Genomic DNA, 12,507 nt, shown 5'->3' with positions numbered 1-12,507 from the left:
TGAATAAAATAGAGAGCACCTATGCTGGTATTTTGAACCTGGGAAGTTGCCTTTGCTTGGCATTATATTACAATGGTATAGAAACATCATCCTGTTTAACCAAGCTAATAACTAGAGCATCATCTTCAACTTTTTTCCTCTGACTTACCTTTTCCCTAATATCCAATTACTTTCCAGGTCTTTTAGATTTGAATTCTATAATATTGTTCATGTCTGGTATAGGTAGGTAGCACCTATTCATTAATAGAGTACTGTACCTAGAGTAAGGAAGACTTGAGTTCAAATGTAGCCTTAAACATTTAGTAGATGTATGACCTTGGGCAAGTCACTTAACCCCTGTTTGCATCAGTTTCCTCATATATAAAATGGGAATAATAATAGCATCTACCTCTTACGGTTGTTGTGAGGATCAAATAATTGTAAAACATTGAGCATAGTACCTAGCACAAAATAAGCACTATATAATGGTTCATTCATTTGTTCTTCTTCCCTTCATTTATATGGCTACTGCCCTAGTATGCCCTTATTCACTCTTTTCTAGACTATTGCCACAGCTTCCAAATTGGACTCTTGGCTTCTAGTCTCTCCCTATTTCAATTCATCCTTCACACAGATTGCAAAATAATCTTCCTCCAGCATTATTCTGACCATATCACTCATATCTTTAAGAACTTTTAGTGACTCGCTGTTACTTATAAGAGAAAATACAAATTTATCAAATTAGAATTTAAAGCCCTTCATGATGTGGCTCTAGCCTACTCCTCCAGGCTTATTGTATACTACTGTCCTTTACATGTATTGGGGAAAATGGACTTCTTGCTGTTTCTGAAACTCGTCACTCCCTCTCCACACTGTTCCTTTGTACCACCTATCCATCATGCCTGGAATGCCTTCCCTCATCATTCAATTATGCATTTATTAAATATCTTATTGTGCAAGGTAGCTACAATATAAAGATAGAAGAAAAACAATCCTTGCCCTCAGGAAGGCATTCTAATGAGAAAGACAATCTATGCATATATAGGTAGATATAAAACACATATGTAGCTATATAAAAGAGATGGAAAGTAAGGATAAATTTTAGGGAAAGACACTAGCAACTGGGGGAACCAGGAAAGGTTTTATGCAGAAGAAGGTTCTTGAGGTAGAAGAGAGGAAGATTGGACTTCCAGGCATGGAGCACAAGTAATGCAAAGGAATGGAGGTGGGAGATGGGTATTGTGTATAACAGCAAGTGGACTAGGATGACTGGATTGTCAGGTGTATGGAGGGAGCAATGTGTGAGAAATCTGGAAAGTTTGGATTGGTTCATGTTGTGAAGCAATTTAAGTGCCAGAAAAGTTTGTTTGATCCTAGAGACAAAAGAGTCATTGGATTTTTTAAGTAAGGGGAGTGGCATAGTCAGTAGTGCACATTAAAACAAAGTACAATTTAGTGGTTTGATGGAGGATGGCTTGGAGTGGAGGGAGGCTTAAAGTAAGGAGACTAGTTGGGAGGCTATCACAATAATTTAGGCAAGACATAATAAAGGTCTGAACTAGGCAGGTGGTTCTATACATTTTGAGGAAAGGGAGCATTCAAGAAATGTTGTGAAGATATGAATGACAGTTGTTGATGCCTGATTGTTAAGTGGAATGTGTGAAAAGTGAAGAGTTGAGAATAACATCAAGGTTTAGAACTTGGGTGGTTGGGGTGCCCCTCACACAAAAAGAAAGTTCAGAAGAAGGTCAGGCTCTAGGGAAAAGAGAACGCATTCTGTTTTGGATATGTTGAGTTTGAAATCCAGGATATCTAGTTAGAAATGTCCAATGGGTAGTTAGAGATGTAGGATTGGAGCCAAGGAGATAGTCATCAATAGAGATGATGACCAAACTCCTTGTTTCCTTCAATGCTCAGCAGTTCCTACAGAACCCATGTATGTATATATCTATGTTTCTGCTTGTGTGCTCTGTAAGTAATGTATATTTCTCTCCTCTTCCTTACCACTTTCCCATGTAGATTATAAGCTTTTTGATGGCAGGGATACTCTTTCATTTTGTTTTTTGGTTTTGTATTCACTGTACTTTGCACATGATAGACAATGTGTTGATTTTTTTTGTTGTTAATATTGGATTGGCATGGATTATATTGCATTTCCTGTGGAATGTAAACTCCTTGAGGGCAGGGACCACTCTTGATTTCTGTTTTTGTATTCCCAGTGCTTTAGAATAGCACCTTGCTAATATTAGGTACCAATAAGATTGTCATAAGGACAAAAATACTTGAGAGGTGGGAGTAGGTAGCTGTGATGTAGGGTATAACCTATCCCACACAGGGCGTATGTGTACCTCCTTAAGAGCCTGAACTAGCACTTTTCCCTGTTTTCAATATTACTTGCCATACAGTAATGATTTAATAAATGTTCTTTTTTCAATTCAAATATTGTATTTATATAAACTAGCTAACATTTATCACACTTGAGGCACAGAGAGTGTAACTGTGAATGCCACTTATATCATGTTACTCTGCATTTTATTTTTTAAAAGTAGAACAGTTAATCTTCCATACATTATGAAAGAAAAAAGACACAAAATACAAATTAGTTCAAAGTTTAATCCACATAAACTATTATTGGTCAGTGTTATCATGAAAATATCAAAATTTGTGAATACTGGAGTGTGGCAGGAGGATTTTATTTTTGTTACAAATCATACCATACTGGTGTTTCCATTATGCATGAGCTATGCTGCAGAAAGAGCAATCACATTAAATCTTAATTCTTCTGGGTCCCGTTCCATGAACTTTTTGCAAACTTCTATGGCATCCTCTAACAAAGTATCATCACTAGTTTTCCCATGGTTAATTGGAAATGGTTTGCGCCCATCTAATTCATAGAGATGCCCATCTACATGAACTAATGCAATAAAATGCAGATCTACTTTTTCAACTATACTTGGAGCCTCTGTCTGACCTTCATAAGCACTCGATTCATGAGTAGCTTGAATAGCTTCATATTTTTCTAGGTATCTGGCTCTTTCTTCAGGATTCATACTTAGAGATTCTTCCAAGAACTCTTTCATTGCTGATCCAGATTCAAAATTCATTTTGTCTTTGTTGTTAGCAATGGCGTGGATCAGCCCAATTGTTCCACAGGCATTATTGATGGTTTGCTTCATGAAATACACGGATTCTGTGACATCTTGTCCTTCTAATTTTATTTTTTCTTCCTCTTCTATTCTAAATACTTCATACTTTTCTGTGATTGGAAAGAGAAACAATATGGCACAAACTGGTCGTGGCACCATGCAAAGGAGTTCAGGTTCCATACCATACACATCGACAAATTGCCAGTTGGGATGCAGACCTAATTGTTTAAGAAAATGGTTGGTGACCTCGGGATTGGCCTCCAGAGGCAGCCAGCAGTGACTCTGCATGTCTGGCTCACTTAGGTTTCAGCTCAGTCTCTCAGCTCCAGCTCTGACAGCCACAGGCTGCTAATAAATGCTCTTTAATTAATTTGTTCAAGGAGAGCCTCATAGAATGTTACCACAATGAAGGACAGTTATATGTGTATCTGTGAGAGTGGCACAGGGTGGTTTGATCCCACAGTTTTGTGGGTAAGTGGAAGACTTAAAGCAAGGCAGTTGTTACTCCAAGACAAAGTTTTGTTCACTTGAGGCTAGTTAGTTCTATGATAGCGGTTTGATAAATGTTGAATTCAATGATGAGGATCAGTGTCAGCTGTCCTGGTAACTAATCTCAACTCTACTTCTAAGTTCTTTGGAGTTGAATAAATTTAAAATCAGGTGTCAGGTGGACTGTCTTCTTTGTTGCTGAAATTCCTGAAGATGAAAATAGAATAAGATGTATAGAAAAAAAAAAACAGACAAAAATAATAGATGCTGAGATCACAGAGAAAAAGTGACCATGTTAAAAAGATGATGATGATGAGCCCACTTCCCATGATGCCTCTTTGCCTTTCCCTTTCAAAGTACATGCCTATACCAGTGTTCTCAAAGTGTAGTCTGGGGACTTGGAGAACATTTCAGGGAGATCCATGATATCAAAATTATTTTCATAAAATTAAGCTGTTTTAATGTCTATTATGGTAAATTTCAATAGATATAACCCACATAAATAAAAGTTTTGGGGGATTTCCTCAACAATTTTTAAGATTCTAAATGGGGTCCTGTGACCAAGAAGTTTGAAAACCATCAGTTCATTACCATTAACAGTTTAAATTGACTTGCATGTTTCACTGATTTGTGACATAAAACTCCTATAGATTAGCCCTGAAAGAAGTTATTTTGTATTTAGATCATTTATTTAGACTTATTATTTAGATTTTCCACTGATTTTCTTCAATAGGGGTAGCTGGAAATCTTCAGATATCTAAATATAAAATTTATCCATTTTATTACTTTGGATTCTCTTTGGAATTTTTTTTCCAAGAGTAAAATGCCATGCTGATATTAAGCTTATTAAAATTGCTACATGGGCAAATATTATCTGTGCAAATAGGGTTCTAACTAAATTATATTATGCTAATATTATACTAAATATTTCATTAGGCAATGTTTAGTACAAAGTGTGACTTAGTACATGTAAGAGAGAACACTATATACCTATTTTATTTATAAGCAAGATTGACTATAACTCGTCATTCCAGCATTTGCAAATACAATTCTTCAAGCATTTAAAATAAAAAAAAACATTTTATAGTGTTATTAACATTTTATTTTAGGTAGTTTTTATTGGATTTTACTACTTAGCAATTATGCTAGATTCAAGTAATACAGGATAGAAGAAAATGCCCGTAGTTTTTGGAAAACATTAATTTGAAAAGCTAGTTGAAGTGAAGAGAGCAGGGCCAGGAGAATATAGTATACAGTAACAGTGATATTATAAGGAATAATCAGCTGTGAAAGACTTAGCTAATCTGATCAAGACTGACCCAAGACAATTCCAAGGGACCCATGATAAAAAATATTATCCACCTTCATGGAAAGAACAGATAAACTCTGAGTTTGGAGCATACTTTAAAAAAATATTTATTTTTCTTGTTGGGTGTTTATGTATTTTGTAACATGGTCAATGTAGAAATGTTTTACATGACTTCACAGGTATTATCAATATCATATTGCTTTTCTTCTTAAGGGGTGGGAAGGAGAGAGAAAATTTGAATTCCAAATTTTAAATAAATGAATTCTATTTTTTTTTACATACAATTGCGGAATATTTAACAAATAAATAAAAAATATATTAGAAAAAAGAAAAGCTAGTTTGATTACTGTATTGGCTATTTGGGAGATTTGGAGACCTCTAGTGGCTTAATTAATAGAAAGACAAAGAAATGTGGGCTGCAAAGAGCCTTATGGTTTTTGTATCTCTTAAGTTAAAAGAATAGTAGAAAAGAGTAATGAATCTAATCTTTCCCCCTTTCAAAAAAAATAAAAGATCTATCATATACATTCTATATATATATATATATATATGTATAGATCATCTCTCTTTTTAGAATGTAAGCTTCTTGAAATTAAATCACTTAATCTTCATCTGCCTCAGTTTCCTGATGTGCAAAATTGGAATAATAATAGTACCTCCCTCTCATGGTTGTTGTGAGGATCAAATGTGATACTATTTATAAAACACTTTGCAAATCTTAAAGCAACTATTATAAATGTTAACAATATGGCAGTAAAATCTGGGGCAATCAGTACTAGGGAGGTAGTATAATTTGATGGAAAAACTTTGGAACTTGGAGTCAAGAGAGCTCTGTTGTAGTCCTGGATCTGTCATTAACTAGTTCTTTGATCTTACACAAATTATGGCCCCACTTTGGATCTCAGTTTCCTCACTGGTTAAATGAAGGGGTTGGAAAATATGTTCTCTAAGTTTGATTCTTCTGATTCTATCTTCCTCTTCATTCTGGAAAGTCATATAAGTAAAAATAATGACAATTTAAATGAAAAACTAAAGCCTAATATTTCCTGATATCAATTAATTCCTTTTAATCTTTTCCAAGAGAGGCCACTTAATTCATTCTCCTTTCCTCACAGAGCCAGAAGAGAAAGGGGGAGTATATTCTTTGCCCCTCAATATCCCTCCAGACTATAGATACTTTAGCCTTTTTTGTGCATGGAGTCTAGCCTTTGTCAGTTTGGTGAAGTCTATGGACTTCTCAGAATAATGTTTTAGGTGCATAAAATAAAAAAGATATAGGATTACAAAAGAAACCAATTCTATTGAAATGCAGTTATTAAAACAAACAAAAATAAATCCATTGACCATATGTTAAGAACACCTGCTTCAAAAATTGTTTTAATCTCAACTTCATCTTTCCTTTAGAAGTCTATCCTATCCATTTACACAACGTTTTCCTCATCTTTGTCACCAATGACTGCCATCTTACTAAATAGTCCCTCATTTTAGTCAAGTATTTTAGCTTCTAGTCAATTTTCTTTCTACTTCATCTGCTGCAATTATATGCATTGGCTTCAGCATAATACAAATGGCTCACATTTATATTGCACTTGAGACTTAAGCAGGTTTCCTGACTCATTCTATTGTTCTTTCTATTAAAGCATACTCACTGATTTATTGATACCTTTTTTTTTTACCATCCTTCATCTCCACAACATATCATAAATTCACTAGCATACTTATACCATAGACATTATCACTTGGAATTGATCTTGTAGTCTTTAAACCTATTCTTTAAAAAAAACTTTATCCTGGATTCTCTTACTCAATATTTATTCTATGATACTACTCAGTAAATATTTACTGAATGAATGAATAGAAAGCACAGAATGTGAGAAAAAGAAATGTTAGAGAAGAAAGTCAAATGATGAAAGTGAAGCTTCCAACTTGAAGGAATGGAAAGACTGGACTGAAATAAATAAGCAGAGATGACTGAGAAGCAGTAATATAACAAGATACTTGTTGACAATGGGTCTAAGCCTGTGTAATTTTCCTTACTGAAATTTATCTTTCAGTTTATGCCTGTTCATGTTCCTAATGAAGAAGAAAGAAGTGATCCTGTTCTTTTTGCCAGTCATGTACGGAACATCATGGCAGAGTAAGTATCCATGCAAAGTTTGAGGCCAGCAGGGGAAAGAACATTTGTTGTATTTGGAATCTAAAGACCTGGATGCAACTACCAGCTTTGATATTTTCAACTAGTGTGACTGTAGATTTTTGGACTTCCATTTACTCATTTATAAAATCAGGGATTTAGACTAGAAAAATTTAAAGATCCCTTTCAATTCTAAATCCTTTGGGACAAAGTATGAACTATGAAGTGAAATATCAATGGCATCCTCCAATGGCATGCTTGTAGAGTGGGTTAAAATAAGTCACCCTATATTTTCCCTGCATGCTCATCAGTCTTTGTCACACTTTTCAGTGTCCCATTGATATTAACTCTTTGACTGTATCATCAAGAGCCTGTTAAATTTCAATAATAGTTATATAAGGTTGGGGTGTGTTGATAAATGTGTAACAACTAATTCTACAGAAAAAAAGCATACAGGACACAATTTTAAGTTTAATCTACATTATTAACGTTTTATCCATCACTTTCTGAAGTCTAGACAATCAATAAAACAAATTAAACCCTGATTTCTAGCTTTTGATAATTTCTGAGGTGTAAATGCTCATACTGAAAATGTAATAATTGCAATTGGTTCTGTTATACCACTGCGTGGAGTGGAAATCAAATGAGCTATTTTTTTTAAGACCGTCATTTGAGACCAAAGTTTCTACATGATCTGAGAGTATATTCATCCCATTATTGGAAGCCCAGGATAAATGTTACAGTAGTATGAACTGTAGAACCAAAGAGATAAAAGTTTGAGATAATTCATAAATTAAGCAATTGGAAATTACAATCATATGGAACAAATGCATCCTTTCAGTTAAAAGAACTAATAATAGCTAACATTTAAATAGGGCTTTAAGGGTTTCAAAGCACTTTTTGTTTATCTCATTAGATCTCATTTCATAGCCTAAAATGTCCACTAGAATAATTTCAGTTCTGCTCAATCAATAAAGTGCTGAATTATCTGGATACTACTTTACATAAAGGAAAAATCCCACATAAGAATACATTCTTATAATATTTGAAGCCCTTGAAAGTCCTTGCCAACATTTTCCCCCATGCACAGGAGACTCAAGGAGTCCTCTTTGCAAAAAATGAAAGTTCAAAATTTAAATGTATTAAGTGATACAATATCACAATAAAATAAAAGGAGAAAGCTAGATGGTACTTTTCACAACTATGACTAAGGGAGAAATTCTTAAGCAAATAAATAGAGGTGATCCTAAAAGATAAAACAGATAATTTCATTTACATACAATTAAAACATAACCTTTTGAATAAACAAAATCAGTATGATTAGAATAAAAAAACTAGCTAGCTTTAATGTTTGCAATATACTTTGTGTTAGTTCATTTGATTTTTATAACACCCCTGTAGGTACTATTGTCATCCCTATTTTATACATGGGGAAACTGAGACTGAGAGAGGTTAAGTTATTTGATGAGAGTCACAGAGTTAGTAATTGTCTGAGGCAGCATTTTAACTGAAGTCTTCCTGACAAGTCTAGAACCACCTACTGTGCCACTTAGCTTCTTTTAGAAGAGAAAGTGAGGAAAGCATTTGTACAATTATCTTTGACAAAAGTTTGCTATCCAGATATAAAAGTAATCAAAATGGTTATGTAAGACCAAAATCCAACAGAAAAGGGGTAAAAAACGAACTGTTTCCAGAGAAGGAATGGAAACTTTCAACAAGTCATATAAAAAATGTTCCAAATTTCTAATAAGAGAAATTCAAATTATAACCACTCAGTGGTTACCTTTCATATCCTCCAAACTGGCAAACATACTAAAAATGGTAAGAGTAAATGTTGGAAGGGCTACAGGAAGACTGGTACACTAATTCACGTTTAGTGGAGCAGTGCATTGGCACAACCACCGGAAAACTGAGTTTTCCAACAATCCCACTTCTGGCATGTATCTAAAGAAGAGGTCAAAGACAGAAATAATGGGCCTTTATAAACCAAAATAGTCACAAAAGTACTTTTTGTGGTAGGAAAGAAAACAGACTTTTTAACTTTCTGCAAAGTGGGTATATATTGATTAGGGAATGGTCTAACAAATTGTGGTATATGAAGATGATGGAAAGTTTTTAGTGCCTGAAGAAACAACAAATTTGATAATGTCCAGAGTAATGTGGGAAGACTTGGATGAGCTAATATAACACAAAAAAGAAGAACCAGGAGAAATATATCTCTATCTATCTATCCATCCATCCATCCCTCTCTCCCTCTTTCTTTCACAATAATGTAAAAGCCAACAACTCCTTAAGGAAGCCACATTTGAATTAATGGAAATGCTTAATCTTGGTCCCAGAGAAGTGATGGTGAAATATGTAACTCTCCTCTCCTTTATAGATGGATTATGGATGCAGGATATTGCCACTGCAGTCAGTCAGATAAGGTCCTTTGGCCAATCAGTTTTGTTTAACTTTTTCTTTGTTATAAGAGTTCATTGGTAATTGCTAAGTGTGGATATAAAGCAGTAACGATGGTGTAAAAATGCATCAATAAAGCAGAAAAAAATTGATGTAGCTATCATAAAGAAAAAATCAAGAAAATAATGAGGGATATTTTTGTGTCTGGCTTGCTCATCAATCTCTAGATAAAAGGATATTGTTTTGGCAAGGATTATAGCTGTGTGACTTGGGGAGTAGGGTAGAGGAAGATTGTATGGATATTTGGCAAACATTTTTCACAATAGCTTTATTGACTAGTATATTGTTGCACTTTTAAAAAAACAACAGGGGCGGCTAGGTGGCACAGTGAGTAGATCACTGGCCCTGGAGTCAGGAAGACCTGGTTTTGGAACTGGCCTCAGACACTTGACACACATGCAAAAAAAAACAACAAACCTAGCTGTGTGACCTTGGGCAAGTCACTTAACCCCAATTGCCCTCCCCTCCCCGCTCCAAAAAGCAAAAAAACAAAAAACAAAAAAACAACATATGCCTTAGTTTTGTGCTTCAAAACATTCTTTCATGACTTTCTCTCTTTTCCCCTTGTCTCTTCATACTAACTTTATCCTCAGAAATAGACAAAAATGAATCTATATCAAATAGGCATACTTAAGCAAAAAAGTTATTAATAAAAGTGACTTTCATATTTTTGTAATAAGGATGTACAAGATTATACCTTACATTTCTTTTCTCTCTCCATATTTTTAAGGAGTAGGGTTTTGCCTCTTATTTCAGGGTCATTTTGTATTCCAATTTATTATCCTTTCTCAAGGTTATATTTTTATGGTATTATATTTTTAAACTTTTTCATGCTCTTTGAATTTTAAATTAATTTATACTAAATTTATTATTAAACATCAGCATAACCAATTTAACTTGCTTAGCATTTTTTAAAACTTTTTAAATGAATTAATTTCATTATGAGAGGCAGTATGGAATGGTGGGTTAGAGAACCAGTGTCAAAGTAAGAAAGATCTGATTCGATGTAACTGGTTCAGATATATTGATTGTAACTCTGGCAAGTCACTTTACCTTTCAGTAATGCCAGATAAGTCTCTAGGAGAGATACTGTCCTTTTTTTTTGGTAGAATGTATTTCCTACCTAGGAGTTCTCTACACTAGTTAAATCAAAGGGTCTGAACCCAAATAAAAATTCATTGCATAATATAATAACTTTTATTTATCCAAATTTCATTCACTTTTTTGGTCATAATTTTTTGTATACTCCTTCCCTCTTCTACTTCTTTCCTTAATAGTATTTTATGAAAATCTTCCAAAAACTTTTTTTTAATATTTCTAGGATTAATTGCAGCATTCTTTTACATTGGTGTGCCACAGCTTATTTAACCATTCCCCTTTTTATGGATTTTAGATTTCCCCCCCTTTTTTTTTGGAAATTACTAATTAAAAATTTATTTATTCATTTGTATTACAAATAAGAATGTCATGAAAATCTTTGAAAAGAAAATTATTTTCCTTTGTTTTTGATGATACTTTTAAGCTACATTCCCAACAATGGAGTTGTTGACTCAAAGTTTTAAGTGTTTTTATAACTTTTATTACATATTGCCAAACTACTCTCCAGAAAGAATCTACAAATTTGTGAGTTTTCATCAGCAATTGAGTATGTCTTTTTCTCCACAACCCAATTAACATTGAGTTTTGTTGCTTTCCATTATTTTTGCCAATTTTTGATGGGTGGAAAGTATTTAACGAATGGGAGGCCTAGGAATATATGAGCGTTGCTGTTTGCACCTATCTTTTTACTTATTACAAAGACTGAACTCTTTTTCAAGTGATTATTACTAATTTATGCTTTCTTTTGGAAATTTTATTTTCAGATCCACCATCCATTTATGAGGGATTACTTTTAAATATTATAAAATTTCATTTATATTTTAAATGCCAAGGCTTTATGTGCCCACATCAATGTTTACACCAGTCCTTTATTTAAATTTTTTTTTATAATTTTTAAAAATACTACTTTGGTCAATATTTTATTCTTATTACTTCTTCCTATTCATTGAATAGGTAAAAAAAATTACTTCCATAATTGAGATAAATGCATTATTCCATTTCATTTCTTGGGCTTCAAAATAATTCTCTGAGATAGGAAGAGTAGATATTATTATTCCTATTTTACAGATGAGGAATTTAAAATCCTGAGAGATTAAATGACTTTCCCAGAGTCATTCTCCCAGTTAATATTAGAGCTGTGATGAGACATAGCTCACTCCCTTGAATTCCAGTTTTATGTTTCAATCACTTGTGCTTAAAAAATTTCTGAGTTACATAGACACAACCAAGTAGGGATTGAATAATAGAAAAAAGGAAGTTCAGTGATTCAGTAGTAACAATTGGGCTCTTTGGTATGAAAAAAGGTCACAGTTATAATTATAAATAGTAAGTACTCTTCCATTCACTCATGTTGTCTGATCAATCCAAGCCCAACGAACAATCATTTAAGAAACTTTTTGAAAATCAATGTTTAACTTTTTTTTTTTAGTGCTCTGGGGGTGCCTGTTACAGACCATACTTATGAAGATTGCAGACTGATGATTTCAGCTGGACAGCTGACATTGCCTATGGAAGCTGGTTTGGTGGAATTTACTAAAATTAGCCAGAAATTGAAGTAAGTGCATACTTGGAGTTGAATTCTGTGTTTTCATCACATATGTTTCTATTAAAGCACTAAAGAGTTCTCTTTCAGTTATTCAATTTTCACATTTAGAGTTCTAAAGTTGACTTACATTGGGCTAGTAAAGCCAAGTTTATGGACTTGATCCCTAGTATATCATTGTAACAATAATGCAATATTCACAACACCCACAGTGGTTATGAATATGCTGGTATAGTTGTTAATCACAAAATGTAGCAGACTCTCCACATAGAGGGCATAACCAAATTCAAATACCAGAAAACCAAGTCCCAGAACCAGAAAGTCAAGTCCCAGAACCAGAAAGTCAAGT

General features: G+C 33.7%; 1 protein-coding gene and 1 pseudogene across 5 annotated transcripts in view; one reads left to right on the top strand and one right to left on the bottom strand.

Moving 5' to 3' along the window:
• The window catches only part of LPCAT2 (lysophosphatidylcholine acyltransferase 2), an 89,590-nt gene that overhangs the window by 41,111 nt on the left and 35,972 nt on the right, over positions 1–12,507 (top strand). For all 5 annotated transcript variants that reach the window (XM_069082460.1, XM_069082461.1, XM_069082459.1 and 2 more), the window contains exons 9-10: positions 6,978–7,060; positions 12,045–12,170. In XM_069082460.1, the coding sequence (XP_068938561.1) occupies positions 6,978–7,060; positions 12,045–12,170 (209 nt within the window). The remainder of the gene's footprint in view (positions 1–6,977; positions 7,061–12,044; positions 12,171–12,507) is intronic.
• LOC138157040 (ubiquitin carboxyl-terminal hydrolase isozyme L3 pseudogene) overlaps positions 2,573–12,507 on the bottom strand; it is a 10,333-nt pseudogene continuing 398 nt past the window's right edge.

Source organism: Petaurus breviceps, unplaced genomic scaffold (assembly GCF_028583685.1).
Source record: "Petaurus breviceps papuanus isolate PSGF00001 unplaced genomic scaffold, PetGlider_PUasm1.0 171, whole genome shotgun sequence".
NCBI lineage: Eukaryota > Metazoa > Chordata > Mammalia > Diprotodontia > Petauridae > Petaurus > Petaurus breviceps.
Note: the sequence above shows the minus strand (reverse complement) of the source record. Positions and strands in the feature narration are given on the sequence as shown.